The 18,444-nt window shown below is 41.5% G+C and overlaps 1 protein-coding gene across 3 annotated transcripts in view; it reads left to right on the top strand.

Annotated features, from left to right (window-relative positions):
- The window catches only part of CACNA1H (calcium voltage-gated channel subunit alpha1 H), a 282,063-nt gene that overhangs the window by 196,984 nt on the left and 66,635 nt on the right, over positions 1–18,444 (top strand). For 2 of the 3 annotated variants that reach the window (XM_040356436.1, XM_040356434.1), the window contains exons 21-23: positions 160–285; positions 2,923–3,012; positions 7,398–7,611. In XM_040356436.1, coding sequence (XP_040212370.1) covers positions 160–285; positions 2,923–3,012; positions 7,398–7,611 — 430 coding nt within the window. The remainder of the gene's footprint in view (positions 1–159; positions 286–2,922; positions 3,013–7,397; positions 7,612–18,444) is intronic. The other variant, XM_040356435.1, reaches the window with a different exon arrangement.

The raw sequence follows: 18,444 nt of genomic DNA, 5'->3' as shown, positions 1-18,444 counted from the left end.
GCATTTTCAATAATTTATTATTATGTGCTTTTATCAGATTTTTTTTAAGTTGGTGACAGGGTCTCTTTGAGATGTTAGACACCATCCTTGCTGGGGTTGTGAAAGGTATATTAGAAGCATGCTATCTGCCTGTAGGATAAACGTTTGTCTTTATTACAGCTCTTCAAGGGCAAGTTCTATACCTGCGAGGGGCCAGATGTCCGCAATGTCACCAACCGATCAGAATGCATCGGGCCACGATTCAAGTGGGTGAGACGGAAATACAACTTTGATAACCTTGGTCAGGTATGTTGTTAAAAATGTAAACAAAGGCCAATCAAAACAAATGTTTAACTTGTTTAGCTGATAGTTCCTGCCCCTAACTTTAGTCTTGGGCTGAATGAACCCAGCAAACTATGCAGGCTTAGCTTTTCTGACCTGCAGATGTCATCTGTTTGCAGTGGGAACTATGAATACATTTTTCTCTAATGAGGCTTGGGCCTAAGCACTAGGACTAGGTGGTCTTCACCAGAGCTCATGATGGTGGAGATGGGTTTTTGCTGCGCGTTAGTACCAGGTCGCAGTCCCCAATATCGCCTCACCAGGAGGTGAGCAAGTCAGAGTCCGGTTGCAGATGTGGTAGGTAGGGATCAAACAGAAGCATAATAAGTAAACAAACTGAAGGTTGATAATGCGTGGTAATGAAGATACAGACAGCAGCAGTAGCGTAAGGAGCAGAGAAGAGCACAGTAATCTTGTAAACAGGAAGGGCAGAGACATGGCCTAAATAGTTCATAGGAGGAGCAAGGAGTTCAAGGTTCACCAGAAACAAGATACAATATAAGGTTATCCAAGAGTACAGGCTCGCGTCTAGCGTGGTTCAGTGAGGTTCAAATCTGGGTCCTTAGAGTGTATGTCATGGCTAAATAAAAAAAATCACATATGTTCATGTTTAATCCCTTTAAGGACAGTGCAAAAAAAGAAACATACCTGTTGATTGCCCAGAAATTCGCTCAGATCCTAATCCCTGTTGTGGGCTGACAAAACACAGCAATTTTGTGGACTTAAGCCCTGTACACACGCTCGGTTTTCTCGGCGGTAAAAAGTCCACCATGAAAACCGAGGGGGAAGCCGAGAACCGGCACGAAAACTGCCATGGAGCTTTGGCCGGGAATCCCGGCCGTGTGTAAGCTCCATCGGCATTGCCTCGCAGTGTTTCCCATAGGTAAGTAGTAGATCAGGAGGAACAAAAAAGCCGCAAATTTCTGATGGGAAAACTGCGAGGAAGCATACACACGTCCGGTTTTCCCAGCCAAAAGCTCTCCTGGCAGTTTTCCTGCTGGGAAAACTGGTCGTGTGTATGGGGCTTTAGTGTGTCAGCCATTCCCATTTGCCTTTAAAGAAACCACTCAACCTCTCCCACTCTCAGATCTCTACCACATAAAGGCCAATCGTTCTGTAGTCCAATATAAGAACTAGGAGGGCTCTTTGAGAGAACAGGAAGTGTGCACAGGACAGATCTGAGTGCCTAACAAGATCAACAGGTATTTTTTGCACTTATATCACTGATATAGCAAATCCTTTCCAATGGCGTATGTAGCCCAACCCCCAGGGAGCCACAAATAAATTGGGATCTCCCACCCTGCACAGCCAGGCACACCGAATTTTCACAGTCACTTCAGAGTCAGAAAACAGTCCGGTACTGTTTTTTTTATTTTAATAAGGGAAAATAACTTAGGTAGGGATTGGGAAATTATGGGATGCCCACTTGATGTCAAAAAACTTCAGGGACAAACTATGTGCAAAAGAGGTGACCGCACTCCAATCTTCAGAAATATAAATGCTTTCATCGTAAAAATCCACGCATTAAAATCACTAGGTCACGATACAACAGGACTGTAGCAGCAAGGTTAACATGTTTCTTGATCTCAAAACGCACTAAAATCACAAAACGCAGATTCAGGTGTCATTATTTTACAATGGCACCTAAAACGCAATGCAGGTTTGCTGTTATTTATCTCACAGGTAATCGCATGATGGGAAGCTTGTTACCAAAAATGAGCAGGAGCTTCTTTTGATCGACAAGTTTCATGCGATTTTAGCGATTGCCATGCAAAAAATTACACAACAATCGCAGCAAAACTGCACTGCATTTTAGGTGCCATTGAAAATAATGGCCCCCAAACTTGCGTTTTGCAATTGTAGTGTGTTTTGAAAACGCCCAGGTACGTATTAGGCCTTACAACTACCTTCTGTGAACTGCAAAACACCTCCTACTGTATGTAATGGAGATGATGAGAGAGAAGTGTGTTACTGGTAGGTTCACCAGGTGAAAATAAAGGGGACAAAATCTATACAAAAGAAAACGAATGCAGCCACCACATCTGAGAACTGATTAGCTTTAATATATTACATTTCTGTTTTGGACTTAGGTAGACTTTAAATGCAGTTACTCAAGAATAATTTAATTGCAAGAAATCATGTTCAAGTTCAAAGTCAGTGTACAATGTATATAGTACAGCCAAAGTGCTGAGCCTCTACATGCTGTATCATTAGACTTGACAAGGACGGGTTCTGGAGTGAATAAACCTCCCAACGGGAGTTCCTGAGAAAGGGAAGATAGCGATAGATTTCTGCCCACCAGTACCTTCCAGCAACTTAAATATCAAGTTGTCATTATTTCCTGCTGAGCCAACAATCTGTTCCAGGAACATAGTGGTCAAGGAGCATACAGGTAACAGGAAAGGTCTTGGGTGCAAGTCCAGGCAGGGTGTTAATGATGGACCAGTCAAGTTCCTCACTTCTAAGTGTCTACCAGTCCTCAGCTCTTTCAACCCCACCACCTTGAGTACCTGCTTTGTAACTGCTGTCAATGTTCTACAATTCTTTATTATCTTGGAAATCCTGTGGATGTTTCTGATGTAGACTGTGTTCTCTCTCCAGGCCCTCATGTCACTGTTTGTTCTGTCGTCTAAAGATGGCTGGGTGAACATTATGTATGACGGACTGGACGCCGTGGCCCCTGATGTACAGGTACAATGATTAATACAAATCTGCTTTAAAGTTGGCATTTAGGAAATATATAAACTGCTGTTGCTGACTTTGTTAAAGGTGGAGGCTGCAGTAGGGTGACCATGTGTCCCGGATTGCCCAGGACAGTCACACATTTTGCAGGCCTGTCCCAGGTCCCGGGCACCTTCATTCCAGGACAATACAGGCTCCCGGAATTAAGCTGACCACTCCCCCCCAGGCCTATGTGGTGCCCCCAAAAAGGCCGCTTTACTCACTGACAGCACTTGTTATGGCCGGGAATGTCTGGAGAGGCACAATCCCCACCCCCTGCTTGTGTTATGAGAAATCATAAATCCCACCTCTTGTGTCTAATCACTGGCCTGGACTAGTACTGTCAGTGAGTAAAGTGGCAATGCGGCAGCCTTTTTTCGGGGCATGGTCAGTGCTTCTGGGTAGAGCACGCAATGGCCGCCCTGGCTGTGCTGTGATTCATTAAAGCACAAGCTGATTTTTGGGAAGATGGGGGGTGTCTGTGAATGGCAGTTTGGAAATGTGGTCACCCTAGGCTCCAGGGCCATCATCCTCATTTTTCCTTAGTGAGTCAATGATGCACATGCATGCTGGAAGTTCTCAAATGTATTATTATTATGTATTATTATTATACAGGATTCATATAGCGCTGACAGTTTGCACATCGGGGGGGATGGGTTGATGAAGAAAATAAAAGAACAGTTGTTACGTGGAGGCAGGATAGGCTTCTCTGAAGAGAAATGTTTTCAGGGATCGCCTAAAAGTAAAAAGATTTAGAGATAGTCTGACAGATTGGGGTATGGTATTCCAGAGGATGGGAGAGGCTTTGGGGAAGTGCTGGAGGCGAATATGGGAGGAGGTGATAAGGGAGCTGGAGAGCAGGATGTCTTGGGAGGAACAAAGAGGACGATTATTTTGGTATTTTGAGACTAGGCTAATGATTTAGCTGGGGGTAGAGTTGTGGGTGGCTTTGTTGTTAGTATTTATTGTATTTATCACTAACTTATTGTTAGTATTTTAACTTTTATTAATTGGGTGAGGGGCAGCTAATGGAAGGATTGGCAGAGAGGGGTAGCAGGCGCTGAGCAGTTTGTACGGTGGATGAGTCTGGCAGTAGAATTCATGATGAACTGAAGGGATAGTCTATTTAAGGATAAGCCAATGAGGAGGGAGTTGTAGTAATCGAGGCGAAAGATAATCAGGGAGAGAATCAGGAGCTTTGTGGTTTCATTGGTTAGGAAGGGACGTAGTTTGGAGATGTTGCGGAGGTTGAGACGGCAAGCTTTGGAAATTGATTGGATGTGGGGCCGAAAGGAGAGTTCAGAGTCCAGCATAACACCTAGCACTCTGGCATGCAGGGATGGGTGGATGGTTGTGCGATTGCTCTTGACAGAGAAGTCAGAGGAAGAGGCACTGGGGGGGGGGGGTTAATATTATGAGCTCGGTTTTGGACAAATTGAGTTTGAAGAAGGGGTGTGACATCCTGACAGATATGTCTGTTAGTAACGCGTGAGGAGACTGATGGAGTGGGTTGAGAGGTGGAGAGATAGATTTGGGTGTCGTCAGCATACAGATTATATTGAAAGCCGTGTGAAGCTATCAGCTGACCCAAGGAAGAGAGGTCCAAAAACAGAACCTTGGGGGACCCCAACAGAGAAGAAAAGAGAAGGACGTAGAATTGTAAGTGACACTGAAGACACGTTGGGATAGGTAGGAAGAGCGCCACCGAAGAGCGCAGTCAAGGAGACCGAGGGAGTAAAACATTTTTTTGAGGGGGTGGTCAACCGTATAAAGTGCCGCCGAAAGGTCCAGACGTAGGATTACAGAATAGCGTCCATTGGTTTTTGCGGTTAACAAGTAATTTGTTGTGAGTTTTAGAAGAGCAGTCTCTGTGGAATGTAGAGGGCAAAATCCAGACTGAAGGGGATAAAGAAGGTTGTTCTTTATGAGGTCGTCACTCAATTGGTTGTAGACCAGGCATTCAAGGAGTTTGAAGGAAAGGGGGAGCAAGGAGATAGAGTGTAGATTGTTAGGATTGGTAGGGTCCAAGGATGGCTTTTTAAGCATGGGGGTGAGCAGTGCATGTTTTAGAGCATTGGGATAGATGCCAGAAAAGAGGGAGAGTTTGAAGATGTGGGTTAGAGAGTGTAGGATAGAGTCAGAGGGTGAACATAGTATTTGAGAGGGAATAGGGTCCAGGAACAAGTGGTTAGGTGGGCGTTAGAATGAAGTTTTGCAACTTCATCTATAGTAGCAGATTTGAATAAGGGGGGGTGTCAATTTTACCTGTTGATATGAGGTGTTAACTGGGGGAGATACCTGTAGAGTGGCAATTCCATCATGAATTGTATTAAAGAGGAAGTAAACACTGTACGTTTTTTTCTTTTTTATATATATATATATTGTGGGTTGTGGTAATAAAAATGTCAACTCTTCTCTCTCCTGCCGTGAGATGATAAGCGGGATGGGACGGGACGAGGGGTGGGGGGTTGGTGCTGACGAACCAAACAAAGTCAACTCAAGTCTTCTCTTCCCTCTCCTGCCACAAGTTGCTAAAGTCAGACGAAATTAAATAAAAAAAAAAACGGGGGGCCACTAGGCCCCTGGGGACCATCGGGCCCCTAACAGGTGTAATGACTGTAACCCCCTGATGGCTGCCCTGGTTGAAGTCTTTGAGAGGCTTAGTCTTATGCCACAAACGCTCAAGAGCACGGCTACGTTTTTGGAGATTTCTGGTATCCTCTGTTTGCCAGGGTTGTAGGGGTCGAAGCCTGATTCTGTGTGTAGTGAGGGGAGCAAGCTCGTCTAGGGTGGGGGACATGGATTTATTGCAGGCAGAAGTAGCTTGGTTGGGGCAGGACAGGGGTGAGATTTTGTCATAGAGGTGGTCAGTAGCAGAATAGAGGAGAGAAGGGTTGAAGTGGCAAAGGTATTAGCTTCGTATTTGTTCTGCGTTAGTGGCTTCCTAGGTAATGAAACAAGGATGAGAATGACAGCCCCTCCCACTCAACTTGCACCTTTAAAAACAAGTCACAAGTAGCAAATTCTGTATTTCTTTCCTGACAGCTTCCCTCTAAGGGCCCATTCACATATATTGCGCTCAGTAATGCGTGTGGTAGAGCAGGAACATTTGTCCTGTGCTGGGGCCCATTCAGAATGAACGGGCTGTAAAGCTGCACGTGCCCTCAAATATTTTATGATAATAATGATAAATAAAATAACAATGTCAAATGTATTCTTAAAAGGCATAAATAAAGTATAATGAAAGCATGGAGTCAGCATGACAGCAGCCAGATAACTGGCCTTTTAAAGAAAGTGAGGTCAGCAATTTAAGACTCTATACTATCAGTATTGGTTTCCTTTACAGCAGGGGTGTCAAACTCAATTTCTTTGCGGGCTACATCAGCATTATTGTTGTCTCAAAAAGGCTGGTTGTATCTATAAGACTATATATCTACTCAGATACATAGGAGTATTCAGGGCCACATGGCAAGGCCTGCTGGGCCGGATTCGGCTCTCTGGCCTTGAGTTTGACATATGTGCTTTGGAGGGACACGTTTTATATGAATTATATAAACCCTTTTTACATCCTTGCTGGTAAAATTCTAGTGCCAAACCATACCTCCCAACTTTTTAAGATGGGAATGAGGGACACCTACTAGCAGAAGTATGAAGACATAGAGCACACCCCTTAAAGGAGAATTGACCCCCAAAAAAAGATTAGTTAAACCCACAAGGGCTTTTTTTTTTTTTTACCACTTCTATTCCTTTATATTGGCTTTTCAAATTTACAAATGCAGCAATTTGAGATTTGGATCAAAGGTTTAGCACTGGGAAACACTTTTTGAAAGATAAATAGTGCATTTTATATACAGCTCTATATATCATACCAAAATGAGGCACAAATGAGGAGAAATGAGGGACATTGCTCTAAATCAGGGATAGTCCTTCAAAATCAGGGACAGTTGGGAGCTATGCCAGATTGCCCATGCCTGTGCACTAATGTCTCATTAACTTGAATGGAACGTTATTCCTGCATTACAGGTACTTCCATGCAATGTTAGTCCACAGGTGTAGGCAGTAAGGCTCCTGTTATCAGCTGGGATGTGGCTTGGTCGCTGTCAGAATAAGTAAGTACTTAGGAAACAATGGTTCGGCTTAGGGTAGGTAAGGAGGATAGGAAGGAGACTTTAATTTTTAATCCATGAACTTGTCCTATAATATTCTCTATGGACTCAGAGATGCTTAATATTTGGTTTAGTCTTTGGTTTAGTCTTTGAACACCTGATTATTTTGCTTGATGCCCACGTTGACTTCCTATTTAATGTTGAGCAGCTTAGTTGACAATCTATATTGACTATCTCCTGTCATTGCAGCCCATCCGGAACAACAACCCCTGGATGCTCCTCTTCTTCATCTCCTTCCTCCTCATCGTCAGCTTCTTTGTCCTCAACATGTTCGTCGGAGTGGTGGTGGAAAACTTCCACAAGTGCCGCCAGCACCAGGAGGCTGAGGAGGCCCGGCGCCGGGAAGAAAAACGGCTGCGCCGTCTGGAGAAAAAACGCAGGAGTAAGGCGTTGTATATGTCTGGTCGGTAGACTGTTTAATCTTTCTGAAGCTCTGCCTGCTGTAGTCTAGCTAGCTTCAGGCTGCATAGAACCGTTCATAGGGCGGCCAACCGGAAGGAAATCTTTTGAGATGGAAACAGGATGCAAGCGAGCGGTCAGTTATTGAGGACAAACTGGTGACAGGATTTTCTATTATTGTTCCTTTATGGGGTTCTTTTCAGAAATATTTGGTGTAAAAGTATAATCACGACTAAAGGGAACATACACTCTTCACATTGGTCCATAGCAAACAATCCACTTCTGGGTCTCATTTTCGCAATACAAAATTGACAGATGAAATTAGATTGTTTACTATGGGCAATTCAGACTTATTCCTGTACTATAGTTTTCTTCTGCTTCCATTTTACTTTATATTATTCCTGAGTCACTAGTAAGCTGATGTTCTCCTTGTCTTTAGGCCTACCCAACAAGGCCTTGTCCAAAATGGCTAACTACCGGTGTAACAGACTACCGCGATTAATTTTCCTGTCTAATCTCTACAAGTCTATACAAGCACAACCCCTTAATTTGCGTGTGTGTGTGTGTGTATAGATAGATAGATAGATAGATAGATAGATAGAGAGATAGATAGATAGATAGATAGATAGATAGATAGATAGATAGATAGATAGATAGATCTAAGTATATATATATATATATATATATATAGATAGATAGATAGATAGATAGATAGATAGATAGATAGATAGATAGATAGATAGATAGACATACGTATATCTGTCAATGGAGAAATAATACATCAAAATATAGCAGAAATTGACATGCATTCTGTGCATCTAACCCATGTGATTGAAAATATAACCCTTTATTTTATAATATATGACATTTCTAAGATCAAATTTCTAATCTTTATTTTCACCTCTATTTTATAAGTGACTTGGTTTTGCAACACAGGAATGGTTTTGCAACACAGGAACTAAGTATTATCTATAAAGATCCTTTTAATAGGATAACCAGAGAATATATATTCAAAATCTCTCTTCGCCTCTCTCCAACATTCTGTTTGATGCGTTTCTTTCTCTCTCTTTATCTCCTGTCAGCCTTTATATCATTACTCTCTGTGCTTATTTTATTTGACTTTGTTCTTTCTGATCTATTAATCTTATATATTTTACTCTCCTTCTTCACTCAATAGCATATTTCTTATTCCTATGTCGCTTCAATCCAAAAATATTAATACTGCTTTGACTGTTAAAGAAATAATAATATTTATACTGCAAAGTGAATTCCTAAAATCAACTGTGCAAAGTGCTACTGACATGTTTCGCTGCCTATGCGGCTTCATCAGGGAAAAAATACTTTTTGGGGGAAAGATTATTTGCCAGATAATAGCACGTGCATTATTAGATCAGCAAGAACAAATTAAATTAAGGAAAGGAAGTAAAGATATATAGATTGACAGGACAAAGGGAAGAAAGAAATGCATTAAATATAGAGCTAGAGCGATATGTTCTCTAGTTATTCTATTAGAATAATTATTTGATAACTCTCAGTTCCTGTGTTGCAAAGCCATTACAATAGGCAAACATCTTAAAAAATTGGATTGGAACTAAGGATTATAAATTTGTTTTGGGATGCTTAATATATTGTAGAATAAAATGTTATTTAAGTTTTAAATCAAATGAATTCAATTAATGGGAAGCGTGTCAATTTCAATTATATTTTGATGTACTTATTTCTACTAGGAGGACAGAAACTGATTGTTTATTGGACACTGCAGCTGAAGCATACATGTACAATGTACTTATTTAATGCAGAGCAGTGGCACCCTGTACCCCAGAGCAACAAATTACAGATCAGCTTTAAGAAGCTGAGTGAGCAGACTTGCGAAAGATGATTGGATGCTATGGTTTTTGCTGCATGCTGCTGCACATTGCCCCATGTTATTGTCCTAAGATGCTAGATTCACATTACTGCAGCCTGTCAATGTTATTGACATAGACATAACCTAATATGTTCATCTCTGCAGAACACCTCAACCTTATATTATGGGGATGACGGGGTGTTCTATACTCCAACAAGAAAGAATAGCAGAGGCAGGGTTGTCAGCTTACAATAGGAAGTGAGGAGCTCACTGAATTCCTCAGAGATCTTTTTAAGGAGACAGAAATTTGCATGTATAGTAGAGATTTAATGATTTTATTTTTTTTTCACTTTAAACACAGATACATATCCAAGTATTAAAAATGCACTTTAAAATGGAGACAGGGGAAATACTGTAAAATTTGAGCTCTACCCAAAACTGGTATTTCCATTTGATGGGACATTAGCTCTCTCTTTCTAATTATTTATTGATTATAAGGGATAAACTACATGGGTGATGGGCGATAGGTACTGTATGTAGTATTGACCAACTCTTGGATGCTCCAATCACAATGTTTTAATCATTAATGAATTGTTTCTGCAAGATGCTACTTGTGTAGCTAATTCCATAGGGAGCCATTTGTTCCATCTATTTAGCAATCTTAACCTAATCTTACTGCTAGCAATTAATCACTAGCAATTTTATGAACATGATTAAGCCACTAGCAATCTCCTGTGTAAATTTTGCCTAATGCATGTGGTTAAAAAAACTCTGTCACTTGGCCCTGATTAATCTTCAAAAGCTGAACTCTAGAGAAAATTCCCAATTACCCCTGCAGTGGATCATAAGCCCCCCACCACCACATTGCAAGAGTACCATTTTTGTCTAGGGTACCATTTTTCTCATGTAACCCTCTGCTCTCCTTTTTTCCCCCAACACTCCCCCCAACAGGCCCTAGGCTTCCTCATTTACAATGCAGGAATATGGACCTGCATTGTATGTGATGATGTCAGAGTACAGTTGACAGATGAAGCACCAAAGAGAAGTCGGGGGACTAGTCGCACTGAGAGGAGAAAGCCTGCAGGGGCAATAGATAAGGTAAGTAAAACTGCATTTAAAGGTACCCTAGACAAAAACAAACAATTTAACCTTTGCAGTGCCAGGGGAGTCCCACTGCCAGGGTAGTTTTTAACTTTTCCAGGAGTTGAGCTTTATAAGAATACCCACCCCAACACTGACTTTTACTCACCTTCTCCAGCTCATTTGCTGCCGATTCCATACCCTGTGTGAACTCCCTGTTAGAGCTTACATAGGGTAAATAACATCCTCTCCTCTCTCACATGACAGTTTTTGGGCCTAGCAATTGGTTACTCAGACCCAAGCACTGCATCCTAGGAGAAAATGGAAGAGGAGGTCATATGCTCACCTTTACCTAGAAGTATTGGGGCTTTATGGTGTACTGAAAGGAACAGGAAGGGATGTATGGTGAGCGGAATTTCACTTTGCCCAGCGATAGAGTCTCTTTTTATCCCTCCCTACCAATACATTCAAATTTTTTATTTAGCTTTGTCATTAAGGAGAATTAATTGGAGAAAGATTACTTTGTTGGTCTTTTCAATGGCCAGGGATAGACGGATAAACCTGAACCCTGCACTGGTGGCACTGGGTCTCACTAATCACACCCACAAAAGATATAAGAATGACATTCAACATGCCAGTATGAAAATGAAATATCAGTTTTGAGCTCAACTTTTAACAATTTTGTAATGTTAATTATCAAAAGCGTATGTTCCCTTTAAGTAGTGTATTATGAATGATACCGAAATACAGAATACTAGTGAGGAAAACAGAAATAAAAATCAGGCATGGAAATCTGGATACTATAGAAATGTGCATGTTGCATGGCTTTAACTGGTTGACATGCATGTCATATTCTTGGCTTATGGGCCTGATCTACTAAAGTGTACAGGTATTGTCTTTTGACACCCAATTACATGCAATGGAAATCCTAGTTTTATTTTTTAATTCTCTGGTAGATTTTTGGATGTTTAATGGCTCACATCACTCCAATTCACAACACAGTTAGGTAATTTGGGTCCTGTGTATCAGACATACAGAATGGTCTTTGCTCCAATATCCCAGACTGGAGTATTAGCACCATCATATGACTTTTTAGCCCAGTAAGATGCAGAGGCCAATACGACAACCTAACTCTGACCTTACTCTTTTCCACAAGACCAACTTCATTCACTGTTGTTCTTCTTTAGCTACCCAAAGTTTAGTTACCCAAAATAATTTCCATGTTTCTTGTGATGCTGGAGCAAGAAATGGGGGACTATGTCACTAGGACAGGAAGGCACAGACAGCAATATTATTCCTTGTCCAAAGTTCTAACCCCTCCCACTCTACTAAAAGGTGTTTCTGTCTATGCAGCTTTCCCAAAACTTGGTTTGAGAGCGTTTTGCAAGACAAGCAAAATGTGTTAATACATTTTGCCTTGCTATACAAGCGATGTCTTGATATTAGAGTAGCGTCATGTCACAACTGAGTATAAAAAAGAAGAGAGGAGCCTCTAAGTCTAGCAATATGGTTACATTTAATGAAGCTACAACATTTAGAAACTTATTGCTACACTTAGAGGTGCCTCTCTTCTCTTTTATACCCTGTAAAAAAATGCTTTGATATACAAGTGCTTTGGATTACAAGCATGTTTCTGGAACGAATTATGCTCGCAAACCAAGGTTTTACTGTATAAAAAAATACAATAGTAAGAACTGCTCAAAGTTGAGTCCAGCATCCACCTCTGACTCTTAGGTCCATGACTGCTCTAGAGCTTGCCTGTGCTCTTTACTTTTACCAGCACTATGAAAAAAGCATAGCTGCACACCTGTATTTCCAGCATCTCAATTCAGATTAATTGTATTGGACAGTGCATGAATCCCAACAGGATCCTGAATCCCTAATGCGTTTCACACATCCAATAGACTTTAAAACAGTGGATCCCATTGGCTGGGTGAAATGCACTATTTTGAATAAAATCATCCTATTGTTTTAGCTTTGTGAATGAAGCCTCTCTTATTGACGTTTTAAGCGCTGAGAATAAATTGCTTAAAGAAATATGACCAACAGTTATCTATGAAGGTCTTTACACACATCAGAAATGTGTCAGTATGCTGAAAAATGTGTATTTTCAAATTGCCCGGTTTTTATTATCTGAAAAGATCCATGATAATTAACATATTTTCACAAAGATTACAACACAAAAAAAAGACAATTCCTATGCCAGTACACCTCTCTGGGTATGATAAAGCCATGCAACGTGTGAATTTTTATAATTGTCCACATTTACATACCTGATATGAGTAACCTAGACATGTGCACATGTGTGTTTGCTGCAGATATATTGTTGTGCAAGGTGAATAATTAGGATGTTTGTTGCCTTAATACGTAAAGCCCAACTCCAGGTGGAACTTTTTTCTTCAGTTATGGATAGATTGTGACAGCGTTACAGCCTCTGTCTAGTTTTCACAGAGTCTATAAAGCCAAAGGTTTTTTTTTTAGGTAAGGAAGGTAAAAGTTAAAACATCTGCATTTTATTTTTGTCTCTCTGTATCCCTGGGGATTTTATGTCCTTTTCCAGGGTTGAAATAAATCTCTACAGATCTGGGAGATTTCCCACATTAGACAGTTGTCCGCAGAACAGGTTTCTCCAATGGAATTTTTCCTCATCTCCTGTTCTGGTGTCAACCTAAACTTTTAGATTTCTATGGCCTCGTACACACGACCGAGAATCTCGTCGTAAAAGAAACGTTGTTTTCCTCGACAAGGTTCTTGTCAAGCTTTCCTTGCGTACACACTGTCAAGACAAAATCTCATCGTTCTCAAACGTGGTGACGTACAACACGTACGACGGCACTATATAGGGGAAGTTTGATTCCACTGGCGCCACCCTTGGGGCTGCTTTTGCTAATCTCATGTTACTGCGTGTTACTAAAAGCTTGTTAAGAGACAATTCGCGCTTTTCAGTCTGTTACAGCGTGACAAATGTGTTATCTCCATTACGAACGCTACTTTTACCGAAGGTGCGCTCCCGTCTTATACTTTATTCTGAGCATTGCGCGGGTTTCTAACCATACACACAAACGTGTTTCTCGTCGAAAACCAGCCCTACGAGGAACACGACGAGGAAATTGAGACTCCCAACGAGAAAAAAGAGAACATGTTCTCTTTTTTTCTCGTCGAGATCCACGACAGTTTTCTCGAAGATAAACATACACACGACCGTTTTTCTCGGCAAAAATGCTCTGCCAGCATTTTTCTTGATGGATTTTGCCAAGGAAAACGGTCGTGTGTACGAGGCCTATCACTTTTTGTCTTGGTGACAATGATCACTAAGACAGATAGTAATGGTGAATCAAACTAGCAGCAATGAAAACCTCAAAACATAAATATAGGATACAGAATAGAAGTACCACTCTACATATAAAATTCCACAATAGTATTTTTTTTTAACTGCCAAAGAAAAGCCAACTAATTTCTAGGATTGTGAAAATCTCCCTTCCTCGGTGTTATACACATATGTAAACAGCATTTAAACATATAAACCATGTTTATAGCCCTGAAGAAGGAGGACTTTCTCATCTCCTGAAATGCCTTGGCTTCTTTAAATTAAATATAATTCTGGACTTTTATACTTGAAGTGGTTCTTCTGTCCCTTAACCTATATCTACTTTTTCCACCTACGTAACTAAAATAGCTAAAAATCGACTCCATTATACCACAAATACACAATGGATCGATAATCCACCATTTCTCATCACCTTAAGAATTATTGATCTATAAAACTTGACAGTGGTTCTGATTCTTCTTACTCTATCCAAAACTAAATAAATGGCTATACATACACTTTGCCATCCCCATTGGGAGATCTCCTCTTTCTTCCTTTTCTATCTGTCACTTGTCAATTAGACGGGAAGTAGTGAGATTTTCATTGCTTCCTGTTCTGACACGTCAAATAGACAGGAAGTAGGGAGGTTATCCTCCCTTCCTAATCTTTTGGAGTGAAGGACAATGTCCCAGTTGGGATATCAATATTGAAAAAAAGTTGACTAACGCTGGATACACATTATACAACATTTGTTGTTCAATTTCTTTTAGATTTACCTTCAACTATGTAGTGCAAGGGCCTGCCCGATTGCATACAATTTGAAAGTGTTGAGATTTGACCTCATATTACAGGCATACTCCACTTTTAAGTACACAATGGGGTTTATTTACTATCGCTGGAGATGTGCAAAATCAGGCTCACTTCTGCACAGAAACCAATGAGCTTCCAGGTTTTATTACCAGGATTGATTGAACAAGCTGGGGTTAGAAGCTCATTGGTTTCTATGCAGACGTGAGCCTGATTTTGCACTCTCCAGTGATAGTAAATAAACCCAATTGTGTACTTGAAAGTGGGGTATGCCTGTATATGGTTTTGGTAAATATAAAGAAAAGTTGTACAAGAAAATGATATAAAGGTTGTATAGTGTGTAACCAGCTTTAGACTAGAAAAAAATATGAATTGGCTGGAGTTGGGCTTTAATCCCTCTTGCTAAGCTTTTCCAGTATTGCATACAAAGAGATATGCAAGGCCTCACAGACACCATTTTGTTCCTCTGGCCTTTTCGCTTCCTAAAATACTAAATGTGTGCACAACTTTCCCTGAAAAACAGCACTGCATGTGTAACAAATCCCCTACTAAACAACTTTTGCTGGGTTTACCTTTGAACGATGCTTCATGTAACACTTTCCTGAAATAAAGTGGCCATGTCATCTGTACACCATGGAGGTAGCCATTTTGCAAGTTTGCGATGATCCAGTATTATCGCTGGTGCTTAAGATCATTTTAGCCGTATGCCACTGCTTTCCGGAGCACTGATACTGAACATTTGTTCAAGTTACAAATTGGCTGCCTCCGCTGCTTGGAGCACAGTGCCGTAATGTGGGCTAGCCCATGTCAACCAATGAGATTTTACCGATCAACAGTTTAAATTGATGAGAAGAATGAAATACTGTATACATTTTTATAGATTTTTTTTTTTGATTGGTTGCTATGGGCCAGCACTTTAGGCAGTGTTCTTTATCTTCATAAAGGCCTGTATGCAGATGACAGGTCACATTTATTTAGGTCAGAAGCTCTGCCAGACACAGGAAGCTGCTCTGTGTTACACAATGCGTCACTTTGGCCTTTGATGACTGACACTCATTTTGTTGCCTTTTCCTCTCAAACCTCCCTATATGCAATCAGAATGTAGAATGTGAGTGCATGTTCCTGCATGCAATATCCAGGCTGCATGAGTAATCTAGGCCGAACACTGAAACCGAGGGATCTTTGGGGATTTTTTCTTCCGTTTAATGACTAACATGATAAATGTAACAGATGCACATTGACAAATATTGACTTCTCGGAGCTGGGGGGGAATAAGGTTTGAAAGAGGAAACTGACCTGATGTGGAGACTTTCAGGCCCTGTAGGCTGGAGCCAAAGGTGGTGCTATATAGAAGATGGCAGACTGCCCCCAGTTTCATGGTCTTATCACAATTGTTTCTCTACACAAACTACAGTAGAGCTGTTTACCTTATTGAAGGTGTATGGAAATTTACGGCTACAAAGATATTTGAGCATAGGAAATTGAACATTAAGAGTTACATGATGAAGGTTCATCATGACATGGCTCTGTTTAACATTATCAACAAGCTCCAGGCCGGTAATATGACGAGTAGCCGGCAACATATGCAAATCTTTTTTTGGGAGAATCTTTGCCAACGTTTATTGCTGTCTGCTTGCCAGCCCCATTGGATGATTTGACCACACTTCCTGTAAATTTAACAGGTGGTGGACAGAACAGAAATGTAGGGGGAATCTAGGAAATGAGGGAAAGTCTACAAGATTCCTATTTGATAGTTGTCAGACAGGAAGTGTGGGAAAGTCTCACAAATTTCTATTTAGTAGTTGTCAGACAAGAAGTGAGGGAATATCTCCCATCTTCCTATCTGATAGAAATCAGACAGAACAGGAAGTGTTATAATCCTCAAAAGTAATTACCTCTGCAGTGTTCCAAATACCCAAAACCTGTCTTATATCATATATATACTGTGTCTATATATATATATATATATATATATAGATATATAGATATATAGATATATATAGAGAGAGAGATATTTGCTGTCAAAGCCAAGACCAATGGGCCTGGCACTGGTATGTAGGGCTCCTGGCACCAAGAGCCAATGTGAATAGTAGCTGAAGAGTGCCACCTTACACTTACCCTTTTCCTACCTTAAAGCTGAACTCCTTGACACAAAAATGTTTCTTTCACTCGTGGTTAGTGTTTGGCTGAAGCCATTTATTATCAATCAATTGTGTTTACTCTTTTTAAATCATAATGGCAACAGAAGCTACCCAAATGACCCTGATCAAAAGTTTACCCTTAATACTGTGTTTTGCCCCCTTTAACATCAATGACAGCTTGAAGTCTTTTGTGGTATTTGTGGATGAGGCTCTTTATCCTCTCAGATGGTAAAGCTGCCAAGCATTCCTCTTGGCAGAAAACCTCCAGTTGCTGTAAATTCTTGGGCTGTTTTGCATGAACGGCACATTTGAGATCTCCCCAGAGTGGCTCAATGATATTGAGGTCAGGAGACTGAGATGGCCACTCCAGAACCTTCACTTTATTCTGCTGTAGCCAATGACATGTCAACTTGGCCTTGTGTTTTGGATCATTGTCATGTTGGAATGTCCAAGTACGTCCCATTAGGGTGACCACGTGTCCCGGATTGCCCGGGAAAGTCCCGCATTTTGCAGGTCTGTCCCGGGCACATTCATTCCAGGACAATACAGTGTCCTGGAATGAAACTGATACAGCCACCCCCTCGAGCCAATCTGATGCCCCCAAAAGAGGCTGCCACATCACCGCTTTACTCACTGAAAGTACTTGCCCTGGCCAGGAATGCCTGGAGCAGCACAATCCCACCCCCTGCTTGTGATTGGAAAAATCATGAATCCCGCCTCTTTTGTCCAATCACTGTGCTGTGATTCATTACAGCACAAGCTGATTTTTGGGAAAGGAAAGGTGTCCCTGAATGGTAGTTTGGAAATGTCCTAAGCCCCATGCGCAGATTCCTGGCTGATGAATGCAAATGTTCAAATGGCCAAGAAATCATAACTTCTGCCAGGGTATGTAAACTTATGAGCACAACTGTATATGTGCCCAACTAAGATTTCATGAATCGGGTTTACATCCACTTTAACATAACCCCCAAACTGAGCTTAACCATAGTCCCTATTCTGCTGAATTCTCAATAGCACACAGCAGCCATGGCAGAAGAATCTGATCCATATAAGGCAGGGGTGCCCAACCTTTTGAAGAGCGAGGGCCATTTAAGCAACTTGGTAACCATTCGAGGGCCACTATGAGCGGAGCGGGCGGAAGACAGGTCACGGCTACTCTATAGGCCCTCCTATCCGCCCAGATGAAAGGGGATGAATTCTCTTCTGTTTTTCGGATTGGAGGTAGGTGGGCATAAGCAGACATCTGTCGCTCTATAGAGGTGAATTAAGGGTCCCATTTGGTCGGGCCGATCTTGTGAAAAGGGCCTAAGACTGCTTTCACACTGATGTGCTGCGGTATACCCACACCGTGGGTGCAGTGTAGTGCACCTGTGTCTATCCTGCGGGTTATCTGAACTTTGCCATAGACTCCGCCTGTGGCAAAAGCCAGCACTGTAGAGGAAGCATCGGCTTATGGGGCTCTGCTCCGCAGCCGCTTTCTTCCTCTACCACCATCTTCATTCACAACACTGATGCTGTGGTATGGCTGGTCGGCAACCTGCGATCTGGGCTTGCCAACCCTCCATTCCAGAGAAGGAGGTCGCGGGCCACATCAGAGACCTCTGCGGGCCACTGGTTGGCCACCCCTGATATAAGGTTACCAACAGGTAAAGATAG

This window comes from Rana temporaria, chromosome 6 (genome assembly GCF_905171775.1).
Source record: "Rana temporaria chromosome 6, aRanTem1.1, whole genome shotgun sequence".
Taxonomy (NCBI): Eukaryota; Metazoa; Chordata; class Amphibia; order Anura; family Ranidae; genus Rana; species Rana temporaria.
This window is presented reverse-complemented; position numbering and strand designations above follow the sequence as displayed.